This window comes from Haplochromis burtoni, unplaced genomic scaffold (assembly GCF_018398535.1).
Source record: "Haplochromis burtoni strain Fernald_Lab_line unplaced genomic scaffold, NCSU_Asbu1 Contig_316, whole genome shotgun sequence".
Taxonomy (NCBI): Eukaryota; Metazoa; Chordata; class Actinopteri; order Cichliformes; family Cichlidae; genus Haplochromis; species Haplochromis burtoni.
In genome coordinates this window covers 277,817-299,763 of record NW_024582677.1, presented here as the reverse complement: position 1 = coordinate 299,763, position 21,947 = coordinate 277,817, and the positions used below count along the sequence as shown (strand labels likewise).

Below are 21,947 nucleotides of genomic sequence, written 5' to 3'. Positions count from 1 at the left end.
TGGTATTTTGGCCCATTCCTCCATGCAGATCTTCTCGAGAGCAGTGATGTTTTGGGGCTGTCGCCGAGCAACACGGACTTTCAACTCCCGCCACAGATTTTCTATGGGGTTGAGGTCTGGAGACTGGCTAGGCCACTCCAGGACTTTCAAATGCTTCTTACGGAGCCACTCCTTTGTTGCCCGGGCGGTGTGTTTTGGATCATTGTCATGTTGGAAGACCCAGCCTCGTTTCATCTTCAAAGTTCTCACTGATGGAAGGAGGTTTTGGCTCAAAATCTCACGATACATGGCCCCATTCATTCTGTCCTTAACACGGATCAGTCGTCCTGTCCCCTTGGCAGAAAAACAGCCCCATAGCATGATGTTTCCACCCCCATGCTTCACAGTAGGTATGGTGTTCTTGGGATGCAACTCAGTATTCTTCTTCCTCCAAACACGACGAGTTGAGTTTATACCAAAAAGTTCTACTTTGGTTTCATCTGACCACATGACATTCTCCCAATCCTCTGCTGTATCATCCATGTGCTCTCTGGCAAACTTCAGACGGGCCTGGACATGCACTGGCTTCAGCAGCGGAACACGTCTGGCACTGCGGGATTTGATTCCCTGCCGTTGTAGTGTGTTACTGATGGTGACCTTTGTTACTTTGGTCCCAGCTCTCTGCAGGTCATTCACCAGGTCCCCCCGTGTGGTTCTGGGATCTTTGCTCACCGTTCTCATGATCATTTTGACCCCACGGGATGAGATCTTGCGTGGAGCCCCAGATCGAGGGAGATTATCAGTGGTCTTGTATGTCTTCCATTTTCTGATGATTGCTCCCACAGTTGATTTTTTCACACCAAGCTGCTTGCCTATTGTAGATTCACTCTTCCCAGTCTGGTGCAGGTCTACAATACTTTTCCTGGTGTCCTTCGAAAGCTCTTTGGTCTTGGCCATGGCGGAGTTTGGAGTCTGACTGTTTGAGGCTGTGGACAGGTGTCTTTTATACAGATGATGAGTTCAAACAGGTGCCATTCATACAGGTAACGAGTGGGGGACAGAAAAGCTTCTTACAGAAGACGTTACAGGTCTGTGAGAGCCAGAGATTTTCCTTGTTTGAGGTGACCAAATACTTATTTTCCACCCTGATTTACGAATAAATTCTTTACAAATCCTACCATGTGAATTCATGGTGTGTGCGCAACCTATAACGTTTGACCTCTGTTATTGCCAACAAAGGTTATGTTACAAAGTATTGAGTTGTATTTTTGTTATTGACCAAATACTTATTTTCCACCCTGATTTACGAATAAATTCTTTACAAATCCTACCATGTGGATTCATGGATTTTTTTTTCACATTCTGTCTCTCACAGTTGAAGTGTACCTCTGGTGCAAATTACTGACCTCTGTCATCATTTTAAGTGGGGGAACTTGCACAATCGGTGGCTGACTAAATACTTTTTTGCCCCACTGTAAATAGTTGTATGTAACTTTGTTGTGTTCAAAATTTGTGCATAAATTAAAAAAAATTAAAATATATATTTGCATTTCAAGTTTTGAAAATGATTTGTTAGACATGCTGGTTGGTTCGTCAGAGTAAAAGAAAAAAATCTAACCTTTTCATACTTTTATGGTTTTTGTGTGATTTCAGGTTAATTGTATTAACAAAGTATATCAAAATGTAAAAAACTAACTGTAAATTCAAGCCAAGTTTTAGCTGTCGGGTAGACAACCTCACACTCCATTATAGAATCTTTTTTATACAGAGGAGTTCACGGTTGATGACTTAAATGTGTCCAGGTCCTGTGGCTGCAAAACAAACCCAAAATTAAATCTCCTCAACCAACATGTTTGCCAGTTTCTATGAGATGTTTGTGCAGATATGCTGTGTTTGGTTTTCACCAAATATGGCACTCTGCATAATGGTCAAACATGTCCACTTTGGTCTTGTCTTACCAACAAGCCGTACTTGATTAATCTTTTTCTAATTGTCCTCTCGTGAACTTAAATATTTAACATACTAACTGAGACCTGTAGAGTTTGAGCTGAAGCCACATTAGCAGCTTTTATAAAGGTCATCACACTTGCTGCTGAGCAGTTACTCATGTGCGTTTAATTATCAGCGCCTGGCTGCTGTTTTACACTCCTAACTCCTCTTGGAGTAATAACGGTGTGCTTAGTGTTTCCACGCACTGGTTCTGTACGTTGTGTTGTCTTCTGCTAAATAAATAATGACAGAGTGAAATGTGTCATGCTTTATTGTTCAGCTGAGATTGCATTTATCTCATTTTAAGACCTGGTAAGTATCACATTACTCTTTAAGATGCCCTGAAAAACAAAACCTTCACCTTAACTGTAACACTCTTTTAGAGTGTGCTATTACCACAGTCACAGGTTAGTCACAGACTATTACTCATGTTTAAAAAAATTGAATAATATGTGTAAAGTGAAATCATAAAGGCGTCCCAATTTAGATAAGCAGAAGAGAACGAATGGCTGGATGGGTTTAGGAATTATAGGCTTTTTATAAATGTTTATACATATACATTTTCAGAGGCTCAAAATTATCGGATGAACACACATGATTTGAAATATCATATTAAACGATAAAATCGTTTTTAATAATTGGATAAAAATCCAAATTCAGTGAATGACTACATGAAACCTAGAACACATGGACATTACTAAATGCTGCATTTCCTCCCGTGAGATGTCTATCAAACCTTTATATTCCCTTAAGTTGCTGCTTGTTTGTGGGTCTCTCTGCATTCAATTTTATGTTTAATAACTACTTTTAATAAAAGCAAGCTGGGCTAGGCTGAAGGATGACTGACATTGCCATTGAAGAGTATGCTGTTATTTTGCTGTAGGGAATTTGCACCTTGTTGCAAACCTGTTTTTACATTCAGGATGGTGTCTCTTGATTTTACACTTTGAAAGTGAAACACCTGCCTCCTCAAGAACATTCTTGATTTACCTTTTGACCCTACTGGGAACGATTTGCAGTGTTGTGGTGACCAGAGACTATGGATAGTGAACGACATTTGGCAGCTACAGGTGACACAAATTGGTGATAAAGTTTTCTCAACTTCCTGGCAAACAACTTAAGCGATTACCAATGTCAGCATGGACTAAGATATTACTTGGTAGTAAATACGTTTTTGCCAAGGGCTACCAAGGCAACCAGGGCCCGGAAAGTCAACAAACAACCAGCTTTCAGTTTCAAACTAATGAAGATCAAGTGAATTACTTCCAGTTGTGAATGCAACTGTATGACTCGCAGGCTTTTTCTTTACTATGTAAATACATCTATCATCATGCACTTTTTTGATGCTGTTGGCATTTATTCTTTTTAAGAACACATCAGTTTTTGAGTTGACCAATCCAAATGTTTTCTCTTTCATGGATTTATGGTTCATGTTTTTTTTAATCTAATGATGGCTCCTCTCACTTGCACAGGCATCTCTTTTGAACTCGTATTTAAAATTACTAATGATGATGATGATGATGATGATGATGATAATAATAATAATAATAATAATAATAATAATAATAATGATAATAATAATAATAATAATAATAATAATAATAATAATAATAATAATGATACATTTTATTTGAGGGCGCCTTTCTAAAACCCAAGGTCACCTTACAAAGAGAAAACAACATCAATAAAACAGTAGATTAAAATAGATTCTAATAAATTAAAATACAGAAACCAGCAAAATACAACTACAAACAACAAATTTAAAAAAACAAACAAAAAAACCCACGATTTGACAGCAAGTTTTAAAGCGAGTAAGCCAGGTTAAACAAGTAGGTTTTGAGTTGTGACTTAAGTAAGGGAAGAGAATCCATTTCTTAAGGCTGAAGGAAGTGAGTTCCAGAGCCGAGGAGCAGAGCGACTGAAAGCTTACCATAGTGGTAAGGCAAGTAGAAGGAACAACAAGATGAGTGGCAGATGAAGATCTGAGAGAGCGGGAAACTGTGGTGATACGAAGCAGATCACAGAGATAAGGAGGGGCAAGGTTATGAATACACTTAAACATGAGAACTAAGATTTTATCTTAGTTTATCCTGGCTTTTATGGGCAACCAGTGAGGCTGTTGAAGAATTAGGGTAATATGGTCTCTTAAGAGAGTACGAGTTATGACCCGAGCTGCAGAATTCTGAAGAAGTTGAAGTTTATGGAGGGACTTATTAGGGAGACCAAATAACATACTTGCCAACCTTGAGACCTCAGAATTAGGGAGACATTCAAAAGGGCTGTTGGGGGGGAGTGGTATACATATACGTATATACACAATAAACTTGAATTTTACAATGTTTACTTATCGGGTAAATAGGTTAAATGTCACCGTTATTATTGTCCGGCTGGAAACAGCAGAGGTGTCCAAATTCACAGGCTGTGTCCACCTGAGGACCCAGCCTTTGTGGTCTAAGTGGGCCGGGTCCTCCGAAGGCCGAGTAGGCCGGAAGTGAGCGACTGTGAAATTGGACGGTCTAGCCTTCAGAATTACGTCATGAGCTCTCTTGGTGGAGTGAAACTCAGCTGTCTGCTCCTTGCGATCTAAAGTATAACCTGACGCTGGCGTAAATTCTCGACCATCTTGGACTTCTGTTTAATCAGTTCTCTGTTTGACATTTACTCAGCTGTGTTTAAAAAACCCTGGAGGAACCCTCCCGAGGGATTAATAAAGTTTTATTTAAATTAATTTAATCTAATAACTTTAATCTCAGCCAAACTGATTTAGTCATGAACACATAAAACAATAACATGTTTAAGTTATTTAAGTGACTTATATATCATGTTTAACCTGAGTAGCGAAAGACCGCGGGGGTTTGAAAACGATGTGCCGGGAGTTTGCTGTTCTCCCCGGCTCAGATATTTGAAGTTTACACAGCTACATTCTCGCCTGAAAATATGTTAAAAGTTTATTTTGTGACCCACAAAGAGTAATAAGAGTAATATTAAAACTAAGTAGCTGCACCAGTAGTAGCCATTGTTGGAAACTGGAATTGCCTGAGCCAATCTGGGATATGGTTTTTCAATTTTGTTGTCCGAGTGGAAAATCGGGAGAAATTCAGGAGAATGGTAGCTCCAGGAAATTTTCGGGAGGGGCACTGAAATTGTTCGTAGAGATTATGGTCGTTGAGGTATGAGTGAAGCTGGAAGGCAAAAACTTTCTCAAGGATTTTCGAAATAAAGGCGAGGTTTGATATAGGGTGGAGATTATCAAAGTTATTGGGATCTGCACCAGGCTTTTTGAGAATTGGAGCGACAGAAGCAGTTTTCAGGGGTGGAGGAATAATTCCAGTGTTAAGGGAAGCGTGGATAATACTATGAGAGGAGCCAATGAGGGAAGACAAGCTTTAACTAATACAGTGGGAAGAGGGTCGAGCTGACAAGTGGATGATTTTGATTTTGGAATAAGATTTAATACATCAGCTATGGAGGGAAGAGTAAAACTTGAAAATAACTGGGAGGAAGACAGTGAGGAAAACAAAGTCTACTTCACAGTTTGTTTTCGCTGCTCTTGCGGCGACCAGCAGGTTGTCTCTGTCTGTCAGTGTCAGTGTTTTAACTTATTTAATTTCATTCTTGAGTTATGTTTTTATTTTTTTTGAGCATGAGGAAATCCTACAGCATCCGCTTGTGCTTTGTGGAACTTCTTTTAACGAAGATGGGGTTTTTATTTCGCATGTTTTTATTGGCAATCCTGACGGTTGTTTGGAGTCATTGCTACTGACAAACAGTTACATACTCACGGGAGTTTCTTCTGGATCTTCGGTGGAAAGGCCCGTCTCTGGACTCTTTTCACCCTCCAGTGTTTTCCAGCTCTGGATTATCTGGTAACCACAGGGGCACTCTTGTTTTTAACAGAGTCAAAGCAAGGAAGCAGGGTAAGAAGGGAGGCCTACGTCAGCGATTGAGGAAGAAAATACGATACACTTTACTCCTCACTGAGGAGTAAATTGGATGAACTGCATTTGAATGTCGCACATTTACGGGACTACAGAGATACATGTCTAATGGCATTCACAGGGATTCTGACCTTGATTCTTCTCTGGAATTAAAGGGTTTCGGGTTTCCCATACATCTGGATCGAGACCCCGGAACCACCCAGAAATCTCAAGGAGGAGGGGTGTGTTTGTATATAAATCAGAAATGGTGTAAAAACGTTACTGTTCGTAAACAAGTGTGTCTGCCTGACATTGAGTTCCTCTCTGTGTCTTTGAGGCCGTTTTATCTGCCGAGGGAATTCCCACAGATTAACGTCACCGTCGTTTACATCCATTCTAAAGCGAATCCTAAGAATGCGACTGGCACCATCTCCAACGTCATCCACTCACTACAATCTCTCTCCTGAGGCCCCTAATATTGTTCTTGGGGACTTTAATTGCTGCGATGTGAAGAAAACGCTGAGCAGTTTTTATCAGTATGTGAACTGTCCCACGCGCTTCAATAAGACTCTGGATCTATGTTACAGTTCCATAAAAGGTGCGACCAGACTGGTCGGTGTTTACAGAATCATGTAGAGACATTAATGAACTCACTGACGTTGTCTGCAGCTATATCTCCTTTTGCAGAGACATGATTATCCCTTCAAAGGTTTTGCATTTTTCCCTAATAACAAACCATGGTCTTCAAAAGCCCTTATGAGGCTGATTCATGAAAGGAAAAAAGCTTTTATTGAAGGGAATATCTTGAAAGTTAGAGAAATTAGGAAGGAGATCAGATCAGAAATTAAAAAAGCCAAAATAAAATACAAGGATAAGGTAGAGGCGGAGATGGGTAGCAATAACTTAAGGGTGGCCTGGGCAGGCATGAAACACATGACTGGTCACTGTTACAGTGACTGTAATAAGATAAGTCTCCCTGGTTTTAGTTCAGACTCTCAGTTAGCCAATGAGCTGAGTAGATTTTATTTGAGATTCATTGATAATTATAATTTTAGGAATACACTTGATTTCTTAATAGAGAGCACCAGAGCCCCCCTCCCCCCGCTTTGTTCTTTAATGACAGAAGGGTGGAAAATCTTTTTAAAATGAGTAAGACTAATAAAAGTCCAGGTCCTTAAGTATATGTGACCAGGTGCTTGGAACATGCACTGAGCAATTATGCAGTATTTTTTTTATTACATCTTTCTTTTATCACTTCAGCAACAGAAGGTTCCAGAGGTATGGGAAAAATCAATTATTTCTCCAGTTGCTAAGACCACAAAACCTACATCATTAAATGATTTTAGGCCTCCTAAAGTCCTTTGAAAAACTTGTCAGGAAGGAGATCCTGCAGCAAGTAGAAAATCTTATAGACCCACTACAATTTGCATACAGGCCTCGTAGAGGTGTTGATGATGCAGTGGTCACTCTGTTGAATTTCCTTTATTGCCATCTCGATGGTGCTAAAGCTCATACTCGGCTCTTATTTATTGATTTTTCTTCAGCTTTTAATACTATCCAGCCACATCTTTTAGTTGATAAACTTCTTAACCAGTTTAAACTTGATTTAAACTGGTTGGTTGGATTTTAGACTTTTTAACTGACAGATCTCAGTGTGTGAACCGCTGTTTTTCCAAACAACTGAACTCTTCTACTGGCTCACCACAAGGTTGTTGTCTCTCTCCTCTACTGTATATTTTGTACACTAAAGACTGTCGCAGTACACAGGCCAACAAGCATTTCATTAAATATGCAGATGACACAGTCATTGTAAGCCTCCTTCATGGTGAAGAGGATTCCCATGGGCCTGTTGTGGATGAGTTTGTTTCGTGGTGTGATCAGTCCTTCTTAATGATCAACACCTTGAAAACCAAGGACATGGTTATTGACTTCAGGAAGACATCCCCACATCCTGCGCTAACAGTGGTAAATGGTGCAGCCATTGAACTGGTGGACAGTTATAAGTATTTGTGGGTTGTTCTTGATAAGACTCTGTCCTTTTAGTCACATCTTGCTTCTACAGTGAAAAAGGTTCAACAAAGACTGTACTTTTTAAAGAGTTGAGAGGTTTTAATGTTTCATCTGAAATGATGACTCTTTTTTATAAAAGTTTTATTGAATCTGTTTTAACCTTCTGTATCATTTGCCTGGTACAGTAATATGTCCTTGAATAATAAGACCAGATTTAGCAACCTGGTTAAAGTGTCTGGTCAGATTTCAGGTCCAGCTTGTGAAATTTTCTAACAGGCAGGTGCTGAGGAAGGCAACCTCTGTCTTGTTGTGTTCAGATCATCCTCTCTTTAATGATTTTCAACTGCTTCCTTCAGGTCGTCGTTGTAAAGTGCCTGCAGTGAAGACATAGATTGTCTTTTCTACCTACTGCTATTATCATGGTTAATAACACTAAACCATAAGTGTTGTTGCCATTGCACATTGCACTTTCTTTAATGATAAAATTTAGGTTGTTTTCTCAGGGCTTATATTATTTTTTGTGTGTATGTGATGTGTTTGTTTGTTTGTTTGTTTGTTTGTTTGTTTGTTTGTTTGTTTGTTTGTTTGTTTTTTATATTTCTGTATGGACATACTGCAAATCAATTTCCCGTTAGGGACAATAAAGTTGACAGTTAGATGCTCCTACCGAGTTAAGTTGGCGGATATCAGCGATTTTATCAGTGAAAAAAGTTATAAGAGAGTTGCAAAAGTCAGCAGAGTTCATATGAGAGGAGAATGAGTCCGGAGGTTTTGTAATTTTACTAAACAATGAAAAGAGACCTGGAGTTACCTTCACTAGAATTGATTAAACCAGAATAGTATGCAAATTTGGCTGAAGCAATGCAATCCTTATACAACAAGATATGATTGTTATACATTTCTTGTATCGTAAGTCCGGTTTTCTTGAACAGACATTCCAGTTGGCATCCTTTAGCTTTGAGATGGCGCAGGTTGAGAGTAAACCATGGTGCTGAACGGGAAAATGAGACAGTTCGGTGTTTAAGTGGAGCAAATGTGTTAAGAAGGTTATGGAGGTTGACATTATAGTGAGAAACAAGTTCATCTGGGGATGAGGAGCTGTGAATAAATGGAAGGTCATAAATGGCAGATGAAAGATCAGCAGGGGTAATATTACTAATTAAAGTGAAATAAAAATTCAACAATCTGATCAACTTTATATGTTATATCTACTTATGTCTGCTCATAGATCAGGTCTTCCCTGCCTATGAAACTGCTTATTAGTCAATGGTCTAATCATTTTTGAGCACTTGAACACAGCTCGAAAATCTGTCATTTCTAATCTGTAACCTGTAATTCTTAAGCTTTTAATGCAAAGTTTTGGAATTAATGCTAAAAATCTGCACTTCAGTCACATTGCAGTTGTTTGACTTGAAGCATTTGATGGTGAGCAGAGGCAGAACTACAAGAACTGTGTCTTTGTCCAGCAAGTATATTTTTGTTTTGATGATGGTCTGACCATATGTAATATTTCTGTTTACTCACCTGTGCTGTGAAAGTATTAGTGCTGCTAACTGAGACTCTTTAATGTTTGGTAATTACTGTCTTTCCTTGTTAGGCTGTCCAACAGTTTGGGACAACCTTCAGTGCTGGTATCATGCTGAGGTGGGACAGGTGGTCAATATCTCGTGCGCCTCTGGCATCTGGCAGCTGTTGCCTAATAACCAAGGTAAGTCCATTTCACCTCAAATTGAATGATTAGTTTTCTTTGGTTTAATTGGCTAATTTAAATAATTGCTACTGTACCAAAATTTGACATTTTAAGGATGCTTGGCTGTGTTTTTTAATGCTCTAAAAACAATGTTCTTATGTTAGGGATCCTTGATATAAACTGCAAGGAACTGCAGCAGGTTGGTTGAGGCAGGGCAACAAAGTGATTAATAATGCTGCCAACAGTCATGGCGATCTTTTTATCCTCCTGCTTCTGTCTGTATAGTGTTTTCCTCCTTGATGTTATCTGTGTGTGTGTGTGTGTGTGTGTGTGTGTGTGTGTGTGTGTGTGTGTGTGTGTGTGTGTGTGTGTGTGTGTGCCAACTCAGCAAAAGAATGTTTTGGGTGTTTTTTTAGATGCCACTAAAAGGAAGATTTGAACCTAAAAACCATAATTTAGCATTTGTCCATTTTCACTTCAGAGCTCAGCAACTGACTGTGGTATATTTAGAGATCTCTGAGCACCAATGTTTTGTTTTCACTGAGTGGTTTACAAAAACTACATTTTTCTAGACTGCACACTGTAGAGAGTAGTGCTGTCCTGACTGTTTACACGACCCTCACCTTTTCCAGAACTCTGACTCATCCAGCTGGCTAGTTTAAAGAAAACATAATAGACTCTCTCCAGTCTCTCATAACAACAAATCACTGACAGATAGATACAGACACAACTAAGAATAAAAAAAACCCATGCATTTCTGGATATCTGAAAGATAAACAATGACAAAGAAGATATCAGTATTTAGACATGAGATGCAAAAATAAGCCACTGAAACAAAATGTAATGTCTTTACTAAATGTCTTTTACAACCCTTGCCTAGACCTAGACACAACATAGGTGTGACTCCCCACTCCTGCTACTCCCAAGAAAATGGGACTGGACTCTCCCACACACATCACATCACTATAAGACTGGACTCTCACACACATCACATCACCACACGCACTCTGGTTTTTCTTCATGCACACTTCCTATAATTAATATCTCTTTCTGCTATTTGCACATTTTTTACTGTAAATTTCTAAGTTAATTCTGTAAATTTTGTATAACCTGTAAATTGCAAATACTGTAAAACCACTGTCATTTAATGGTCGGGCATTGCATTGCACAGCTACAAGCATTTCACCTCATGTCATACTGTGTATGGTTGTGTGTGTGACAAATAAAATTTGAATTTGAATTTGAAGCAACACAGACTCAAAGCTGGTAAACAGCTGGCTCTTTACTGGGTACAGAGGAGAAAAGGGGAGTGGTGAGGTGAGTTGGAGGTTAAGAGGCCATCCGATAATCCCTGGAACTTCTCCAGTCTCCACCTGTCTCAACAGCTACCGCACACCACACACACACCTAGGAGGGAGGAGGGAAACCTGCACACACCCACACACACTCTTATGGCAGGAACCATGGAAACAGACATGGGACATGATCATGGATCGTAACAATGTCTAAACTTGCAGTTTACTTTGAAAACAGTGTACATTAGATAAGCAACTTTTCTAATGCACTCCCAGAAGCTTCTCCACATTGCTGTAAAATTCTTACAGAAGTGCAAAAGGAAGAAATCTTACAAGCAAGAGCTACTAAATTTGAATCACATTTTTTGTTATTTTACCTGTTTTCTTTTTTTCTTTTTTAGCAGAAGAATCTACTATCTTCTGTGGAACCAGTTCCCAGTTTAGATTTAGGGGACAGAAATTTACAGGATTAGGTTTAAAATATGGTGACCCTGAACCCCCCGTAGTTACACTGCAACTGACCTAAACAACTGGGGATTTCCATGATGTACTGAGTGTGTCTTCTTCCCTCTCTGTGTTTATACACCACTTGGAATTTAATCATTATTAATCATCCTCTGGCTCTCTCCAATGTATGTTGTCTCACTTCCTTCACCCACCAAGTGGTCACGGCAGATTCCTCCCTCCCTGAGACTGGTTCTGCTGAAGGTTTCTTCCTATTAAAAGGAGATATTTCCTTTTCACTGTTACCAAGTGCTTGCTCACATGGGCTCGTCTGATTGCTGGAGCTTTCGCTCTGTTGTTGTAGGTTGTCCATACTATAAGAGTTGAGTTGTGGCTATATTGAATGTAATTAAAGGTATGAAACTTTCATATGAACTGATCAAATAGCTCTAAGATCACTGGCTGACTGAGTGCCTGCCCTTTTGTTGTGTCAGCTGCTTTTGCTAAATTGTTGCTAAACAGAATAAGTAGTTGCAGCAGAGAACATGCACAGTAAGTGAGAGGCTGTGTGTAGAAAAGATTTACTTGACTAATTTCCAGTCTTGAATAAAACACTGCTTAAATGAAAAAAAGAAAAAAGAAAAAATGCAGAGGAGCTTGTGAGTGAAAGCGTATACTTTGCGTGGAGGGATCAGGAGGCGGAGGTAGCTGCTGATGACCTCATAACTCAGTATTAGTGGGTTCTCGGACCCCACTGGATTTCCTCCTCCACAGACAGTACCGATAAGTCCAGCTCTGTAACTGTGCAGGTGATCCAGGCTTTTCAGTGGGAGAATATAATGAATTGGAAAATCAAAGAGTTCACTGTATAAGCCTTCCTTCAGGAATGAGTTGGCGCTGCTCGATAGGAATAGCATTGTGAGCTCTAATGCCCTCCCTGGAGCCTTGGCCTTCAACCTCCATTCACATCCTGCCATTTGCCGCGGCTGCAGGCCTGCAGGCTCTACATGCCACTTTATACTGAGGCTAATACAGCTGGATAACGCTAAATCCACCCACGACTCAAACCCACACTCTCCTCGCTTAAGTGTCGGACAGGCATTTTCAAATAGTGAAACAGATTTTTTTTTTTTTAAGTGTAAACTTTGTATCCTCCTCTCACAAACACAAACTTGCACCATATACCTGGTGACCTTGTGTGCATCATTTATTCCATAAGGGTCACTGTGGCTGAGCTCCACTATTCTAACTCCAGGCAATGGTGGGAGAACATTGCTTTGAATTCAGCTAATTCAAATCCAGCATTTGCACCCTTCACCTGCATCATCTCCATTAATACTTACAGTTATCTAATAAAAACGTTTCTAATATTATGTTTTTGTTGTAACCTTGGATTCACAGGCAGCAAGTGACAGTTTATAGAAATCAACTAAAATGTTGCTCGCTGTGCAGACTTATGGAATGGGCTATTTTTATGCCCTAAAATGACAAAATCATTAAAATACAGCTTACAAGTACAATTTTATGTTTAAAGCTTGTGTAAAGTGTAAACAAAGCAGCCAGAGTAGCCTAGGCCCATTGCAATGTATTGAAGGGAGGATTTAGGGTCACTTTAGGGCCACTTCCAACCCTAACTATATGCTTATCAAAAGCATATAGTTAGGGTTGGAAGCAATGTGCCCTCTAAGCTGCGCGCGTGCGCAATTGCGCACTGCTGGAATGGTCTCTGCACACAGAAAATCTGTGTTGCGCACAAAGAAATCTAACCTGAACTGAAATTAAAATAAATACGTTAACAATTCTGTTTTGCAGTGTTAGTCAGTGAGTGACTGGCTGCTCCTGTATGGGATTAGAACGATGCCACCTTATCCCATAGTCCAGCCAATGATGCGATTCACATTCTTATATACGCACCTAATCAATGTCGTTGACAGGTTATGACAGCGTCCTTATGTGCCGGTACCACTGTAATTTGATTATTTTAATAAACCATGTAACTTGGATGGATTCGATGCTGGCGTGACCACAGTGCACACGTCTGCTGTTGCTCACAGTGGTTCAAGGGACCGCTCCGGGAGTTTGTGTGTTCACTCAGACACATGAAAAATTAGAGGGAACATTGGTTGGAAGTGGAAGTAATCTTGAAAGTAGTCTCACTAATCCAAACTGGGAGCTGGTTCCACAGAAGAGGTGAAAGCTGATGGCTCTGCTCCCATTCTACTTTAAATATCCTAGGAACCACAAGTAAGCCTGCAGTCTGAGGATGAAGTGCTCTATTGGAGTGATATCAGGCCATTTCCTATGGCCTGATCTAAGCGCTGTATTAAATTATTACAATCAACAGTATCAAACACAACACTGAGATGACAATCACAGAGATGACTCCACTGTTGGGGCCATAAGATCACTTGTAACCTTCACTAATGCTTTTTTTTGTGCTGTGATGAGCTCTGAAACCTGAGTAAAACTCTTCAAATCAACCATTTTTCTGTAATTGATCAGTTAGCTGCTTTATAACTTCTCTTTAAAGAATTTTTGCGATAAAAGGTAGGTTTGAGATTGTCCAATAATTAGCTAAGACAGATGGATGGAGTGATACCTTTTTAAGGAATGGTTTTATCATTGCCTTTAGTACTTATACCATTATTAGTTTAAATGTCTTTGGCAAGTAACCCAATAATAGAGACAGGAATGCTTGGCTCAGCATAGTTTTGACTTTGTGTCAGCCTGGCTACAGTGAAGAAGTAGCCATCGATCATATTTAATCTCTGTATAGTTAATATTTCTTTTTACATGCACTTTGTAGACCCTTTTTTAAAATCCATGGACAGTCAGTATATATATGTTTTTTTTTACTATACTGCTTTATTGGCAATTTATATTAAACAATAAGGCAAATAATCTACCATATTTTCTGGACTACAAAGCGCACCTAAATATTAGCCGCACAAGCTAAAATCAGGGGAAAATCCTGTTTTGTACATACATTAGCCGCACCTGACTAAAAGCCGCAGGTGTTTCAATGTTGACTTATCATATGTAAGAGAATATGCACAAAGGGAATTGTCAGGAAAGAGACGGCTGTTTGGAGACACACACACATTAATATTTTGAAAAACAAGTTATGGGTACATATTTGCATAACTTTTTAGGTATACGTACAAGTACCGGTAATTACAAGTACGAAACATGTACTGTGCTTCATAAACGAGTAACAAATGTAGTACATAACAATAACCTATAGCACACCAGAAAAATAGATTCGGACTACCTTTTAGGCTCAGGTGCAGTGACACGGCTTTAACAAGAAGAAAAGTCAGTCATTCACCACCATCTTTCTCTTCTTCCTGCGCACTAAAACCACCAAAGTCCTCTCCTCCAGTGTCGGAAACAAACAGGCTCAGAATGGCTTCATCATCCACTCTTAGCTCCTTTCCTTTGTTGTCACTTTCAAAACCAAAGAAATCCTCATTGTCAGTGTCAGAGTCGAACACCCTCAGAAGGGCCGTGGCAGTGTCCTCCTCTCCATCATGCAGCAGTCCAGCCCTTCAAAATCCGTTGGTGATCATGGATGTTTTCACACTTTTCCACGCTGTCAGAATTCACTGGTGGAGTTGGGCATAACTTGCTTTTCGCAAGTTTATCGCCGTTCGTCATCCACGCCTCCCGCTGAACACGTAGCACTACTTTGAAGTTTGTTTTTCGCGCTACTTCGTATGGCACTACGTTGCCTGGCGGACGGACATGTGACCAACATACCACTCTTGAACCCCGATACTGTGTATCTGATCACATGCCCTTCCGCCAGGCAACGTAGTGCCGTACAACAGCGGAACAAACAAAACAAATCCTCTTACGATATCACAAAAATCATGGACAATCCTTAGAAAAGCCGCACCTGACTAAAAGCCGCAGGGTTCAAAGCTTGTGCAAAAAGTAGCGGCTTATAGCCCGACAATTACGGTAATCAATCTGTCATATACATAATTAATATCCTGGTTCTCATATTTAACCTCAGTTCTGTTAAAAAGCAGTTAAAGGAAATTACTGAGGACTCATCTGTATTCTTCATTTTCTTTTCATTTACTTATGCTTTTAGTTCCTATCATAAACTGCAAAAACTGGACAATGGTCACTGATATTATTTATTAATAATCAACCTATTTACTTTATTTTCAGTATCATTTGAAAATATATTGTCTATAAGAATGCCATAATATGATGTGATTCTAGAACTTCTAATGATTTCAGGTTACAGGCTCTTATATATTATAGGCTCTGTCATTTTATGTTTATTTGGGTTTAACATTTTAATTTTTAAAATTTACACAAATTAAATTTTTTGGCATTTTCCTGTGAACTTTTCCTGCATCCAGTCTTTACAGTCTTTGTAGATTTCAACTGTTATGCATTCCAGCACATTATTAGTCAGTGTCATCACCAGAGGTTACTGTAATCCAATTACTTTTTTCAAGTAATGAGTAAAGGATTACTATTGCAAAAAACGTAATTAGATTACTGTTACTTTTTTCGTAAGCATGCTGCGTTACTGTGTTACTAAAACCGTGATTAATTGCGAGAGTGTCTCATGACAATGAGGTAAGCGAGTGTGACATTCGTGGCAACAGCTGTGTGCAGATCAACAGTGGATAATATATTGAGTGCGGAAGAGCATATGATCATGCAACGTTTAAAGCGTGGAAGTACTGACCTTACTTTGAGTTTGATTCCGTAAAAAGTGACAACATTAGCGTCCGCTGCTCACAGCGTGGGAAGAAAACTTCTTTTTACAGCGAAAAAAACCCTTAACTTCTGAGCAAGCACCAAGTACGCTACCAGGGAATGGGAAACTCACAGACTGTCAGGGTCCTGGGTCTCCTGACCCAGCGTTTTAGTTCATTGTGATTTCTGTATTATTGTACTTGGTGTGAGTTTCTATGGTTTCTAGTTTCGATCCCTTGCCCTTCATGTTTCTCTATGTCCCCTCTGTTCTGTGTAAGTCTGTGTCTGCATGTTTGAGTTCCCCTCTGTGTCTCTCGGTTCTTAGAGTCCTCTGCCTTATGGTTTATGTCTCTGTGTTTCTTAGTTGCTGTCTCCACTGTGTCAAGTTCGCGTCTCTGTGTGATCCTTCCTGTTTTACTTTGTAGGTCCGTGTCTTATGTGAATGTGTCCTGCTTTGCTTGTCTCGTCAGTTCTAATTTCCCCCAGCTGTGCCCTCCTTCTATGTCTCATTCTCCTCGTTACTTCCCAGTGTATTTAGTCCCTGTGTTTCTCTGAGTCAGGGTTGCGTCGTACCCTCAACAAGCTGTGTGTGTTTTGCCGCCGTGTTGCCAGTGTTTTGTTTCCAGTTCCAGTTCAGTGTTTTCTGCTTCAGTGTTTTAGTCCACCAGCGTTTTTGTTTGTCTTTTGATGACTTTAGTTAGTAAGAGGTTTTCCAGCATTAAAGCTGCGCTTTAAGTTGAACTTCTGTGTCTGAGTCCTGCATTTTGGATCCACCACTCCTGCTTGCCCGCCTGCCACACAGCCAACCATGACACAGACAAACCCGCAGATTCTTCCACTGACCACTGCGGCACACCTACACCAGGGTAAACCTCCGCCTACCCAACTCCTGCTTTACAGGTGAAAATAGAGCAACAGGACCACTAGTCTTTGATTTTATTTATTTTCTGCTGTGTTTGACTTGCATTTATTTGAAAGACTGAGTGTAAACACCAAAAACCTATTTTATTTTATGTGCAGAAAATAGGTTTAAATGTTAAACAAATTTCTTCCAGTCAGTGAATGTTGCATATAATTGAATTTTTGCTTGATGCATAAAGTTAAAAGATTAAAACTAATAAAACAAGTTTTAAAACAAGACTTTTCCATTTGATTACATTTTGTATGATGGATTATGCAGAAAAAGTAGAATTGGGCTGAAAGATCGATCGCTTTATTACCTATTCAGGTTGTAAATCGTTTTTTAAAAATAACTAAGTAACTAAACTTATTTGCTTTGAAAATAAGTAATCAGTAAAGTAATGGGATTCCTTTTTTGGGGAAGTAATAAGTAATTAGTTATCAATTACTTTTTTCAAGTAACTTGACCAACACTGGTCATCACATTATCCAGTCCCTTAAACTTTAAATATTTGTCCACACAAGGCCACTCCTCAGCCACCAAACAAGCAGCATCACACTTTGATCCAGTAGCAGTCCTTGTGAAAGAAGTCACATACTGTTTAAATTCTATTCATGTGTACACATGGTTACAAAGAAAAAACAAAACATAAATACCTGACTCTATCCACAGAATCCCAAAAGACTGAAGGCGCTACAGAAAAGGCTGATTCTGCTCCAAAATGACTGCAAGCATAATAGGCAGTTTCTCACATGGATCAACGCGTGACATAGAATGTTATGTATGAATCCTGAATAGCTGACTTTGATTGTCAGTAGAGAAACATTGAACTGGAATTGCATGATTTAGAACTGACTTACTGTGGCAAGTGACCAGGGAATCAGCTTCAAATACATATATATCTAATTCAGCAGCCTGATGTTCACAGCTCTAGAAATGTAAGTGACATATCATAACCCATAATATTTGTGGTATGGTGTTCTGCTGGGTAGAATTATATTGTGTAAACTGGTGAATCAATAAAAGCTTGGTAAATGGCAAGACAGCAGTGCAATGGTTAGCACTCTCACCTCACCTTACAGCAAGAAGATCCTGAGTTTGAATCTTCTGACTAGTTAGGTAGATGCTTTCTATATGGAATTTGTAATTCCGCTTTAGCTGTGAAACACACAGCTGTTTAAATGTATTGACATTTTAAATTTCAGTTAAGGAAAAGTTGCAAAACTAGTTGCATATGCTGTCAGTTATACATTTTAGAAAGAAAATATGAAGTGGTACAACAACTGAAATGGAAGACAAAAATTTCAAATGGTGAACGTGTAATTTTTAGTAGCAGCAGTAGTTATGTACTGTATCTGTGGTAATATTATCAGCGTTTACACGTGGTTGTCATGTGCCTGCTGTATTTTCACACTATTAACAGGAAGATGGAGTAATCCACTGAATCTTAAGAGCTGTGGTGCAGTATCTCTTCTGATAAACTCTCAGAATATTTGTGCTCATGTGCATTCCTGTGTTTATAGGGAGGTGCTGGTGTATAAGAGTGATGGATGAATGTTTTCTTATTGTGCATCTGTGTCCCAGTTTTTAAAATGCACGTGCCGATGCACACAGCAAAGAATATAACCCTAATCCCGGTCCATTTACACTTTTTTTTCATTTGCTTTTTGGTTGCCAAATGGAAGAAAGGGGGTTGGTTGCTGGTAATTTGCACAGCGGCACTGTGCAAAAGTCCTTGAGTCAAAGAACACCCCCATCCAGCTATATTGGAATTTTTTTTCCAGTTTATCAATCTAAAGTGAATTCACTATTGGAGTTTTGCTCTTCAACTCCCAAGAATAACACCTGGCACAATAACCTTTTTGCCTTTTTGTTCACATGGACTTTTTGTCTACATGGACAATTGTTTAAATAAATAAACAAATAAAAAGAAATTTTAAATGAATTTCCTAATGCATATTTTATTGCACAATTCATTATTGAAGCACAACATTCTTCATTTGCATGCATGTGGCACTTCTGGTCCTCCATACTGGACACAGGAATGCAGACTTGAAACAGAGAACAAAGAAAGGCACGGGAAAAAAAACCTTGGGGAATAAGTGATAAGTTGAACTTCAAAAAGAAAACATAATCTGGATATAACATCACAGAAAACTAAAAAAATAGAAACTATAGCTAGAATATGTAAATAAAGAACAGACTATGCAGAAAATATAACAATGAGCAAAACTAAAATACTAAACCCAGTCATTTTTTCATTTGTTAGGCCACTTAGGACTGACATGTGAATGACTGAAAAAATAAGAAAAGACCCTATTTTAAAGGGCTGAATGAGACTTCTGTCTGTACATAACAAGCAAATTTGAAATACCACACTTTGGTGGTATTTCCCTTGGCAGAAACCGCTGAGTTTCATGTATTTTTGTTGTTGTTGTTTTAGGTTATATCTATAGGAACTGCACTGAGAAAGGATGGTCGGACTTCTACCCATCCTATGAAGAGGCCTGTAAGATTCCAGAGGATGAAGAAATCGAACCAGAGGTAAACATTGCTCATTTTCACTTAGATCCAAGACTATTTGCTGGATTTTTTTTTTCCTACTGATATTAAGAGAATTCATTGTGATAAAAATATTAAAGTTTTTTTTAATGATCTCAGCACCCTGCACATTTTTCAGCTACAGCCTTGCAGAAGACCATCTGGGTCGGTATATATATTGTGATTTATTTACTATGTTTTGTTTGTTTTCATTTTATTTTAGTTTGCTATGTTGATTCCAGAGGTGGCAAAAGTGCAGATATTCTTTACTTGTGTACAGATACTATAAAAATACTATGGTAAATGTTTAAGTACCGAATCAACTTTTTTTACTCAAGTGAGAATGAAGTGGTGCAAGCTCTGAAATGTACTCAGAGAAATAAAGTTAAAAGTAGCTCCTTGAAAAATAATTCTACCAGATATTTTTGTACAAAGGGTAACTGAACTAAATGCTAATTCTAAAGAATGTGGTCAGATTGAATCTGTTATAAAAGACACAAGCAGTAAAAAAAGAATAAAAAAGAAACATTTTCTGTTGCCTACATTGTAAAGGGTGACTTTGCTTCCAGTACAGTAAGGAGTTCAAGTGGGATTCAGCAGCTGGGTGAACCCTAAGACTACTTGTAGTAGCTCAGTGTGGGGACACGAATCACAACTCACAATATTTTCTAATGTGAGCTTCAGTAAATTGTCTTTGTGTACAGGTTGTGATCAGGTGACCTGCTGTGCTTTTTGGATTTACAAAGCCTAATTTAACAAGATATCAGCAGATGTTTCTAGCTAACCTGTTTACCCTGCACAAAACTACTGATAATTTTCATTTAGCATTTGAGTAACACAAATTTAATATACTTAGTTTGTTTTGCTGGACATTTCACAATATGAAACAATCCAAACACATATGTATATCTAATATGTAATTAAAAATGATGGCACTACATGTCAAATCTGCAGTTTATCAAGTATAATTGAGCGGTCCTTATCTACAAAAAATAAATAAGCGAGTCTCCAGAATTTTTTCATAGGGGTCGCCATATTGGGGCAGCTAAAAATATTGAGGTGGCATAACCAAAAACATAATTTCCATTTTTATTATGCTATTGTCAAATATAGTTTACTTGAAAAGTTTGGCAAAAAGGAGAAAGATAAAATAATAATTTGTCTAGTTAATTTCCTGCTATTAAAGGTGATACCACTGAAAATATGTACATATGAAAACCAGGTACTTGATTTTGAAATCCATAATACGTTTTAACTGACTGATCAATTGACTAGAAGTCCCAACCAACACTTTAATATTTCTCAGCAGAGCTGAGCAGAAGCAGCCTGAAGCGTCACGGTCAGCGGGAGCTGACTGTGTGCGGAGTAAGTAAACATCATTACAAAATAAAGCAAGGCGAATAGGGGCGATAAACTAAACTAAACTGTGAAGGACTGACTATAACAAACATGACATGAAAATAATTCTGAACATTATAAAGCAAAATAATTATACATGCAAGGAACTATGACGAGAAAACATGAACTGAGGAGAATCATGAAAATGCGTTAACCTGATGTGAGCTGGAGAGAAGGAAAACAGACGACCTGACACTGAACAAAGGAAGACAGGACTTAAATACACACAGGAGGTGATTGTGGAAGTGGAAGCACATGGGGAAACAGCTGACTCAAATGAACATAATGATACCACAGGGGAAGAGTAAAACTAAACACATGGAAAAAAGAAACATAAGACTTTTAAAATAAATCAGGAAACACTGAAGGATGTAAACATGACAACACAAGCTTGACAATATGGAACACACAGACATAAAACACATGACACAAAAACCAAGGACACAGATGATAGTAATTGCTGAACTGAAACTCAACTAGACCCTAAATAAGAATAACACAAGAACTTATAATCACAAACTTAACATAAGAACTCAAAAATACAGAGCGAACTGAAAATGTTGGGTCACAGACCCAGCCCCTGACATAAAGCTTCACTCTCCCAGAATGAAGTTAACTTGTTCAGGAAAGACAAATCAGTCCAAATCAAATTAGATCATGTAAGAGTGTGAAGTGTTTCCGGTCTCTATTTTGGCTCTGAGCTGCACCAATGATCTGTCCATGGATTGGTGCCAGCTTTGCTGCAACCTTATTACAATATTACCAACACAGGACAGTCTTTCTGGTAGGAGGCCCCTGGGGGTGGCAAATTTTGGGGGCTGGCCAGTGCAAACAATCCGGGTGATAACTGTGTGGAATCCTGTGAAACATGCTTTTTACGTTTTCTTCACAGGACTGCAAGAACAAGCATGTTTTAAATGTGATTCCTAATTAATCAAGTAGCCATGGATAACTGGAGAGGTGAAATATATTAATGCAGTTGCTGGTATTCTGGTCATCAGTGTTAATAATGAAACTGCTCCACCTATTTCTAAACAGATTTCTGCAGGGTTGCATTACAG

At 38.8% G+C, this 21,947-nt stretch overlaps 1 protein-coding gene across 1 annotated transcript in view; it reads left to right on the top strand.

Annotated features, from left to right (window-relative positions):
- The window catches only part of ghrhrb (growth hormone releasing hormone receptor b), an 80,948-nt gene that overhangs the window by 28,344 nt on the left and 30,657 nt on the right, over positions 1 to 21,947 (top strand). Inside the window, exons 3-4 of the mRNA XM_005944144.3 lie at positions 9,493 to 9,603; positions 19,391 to 19,491. Coding sequence (XP_005944206.1) covers positions 9,493 to 9,603; positions 19,391 to 19,491 — 212 coding nt within the window. The remainder of the gene's footprint in view (positions 1 to 9,492; positions 9,604 to 19,390; positions 19,492 to 21,947) is intronic.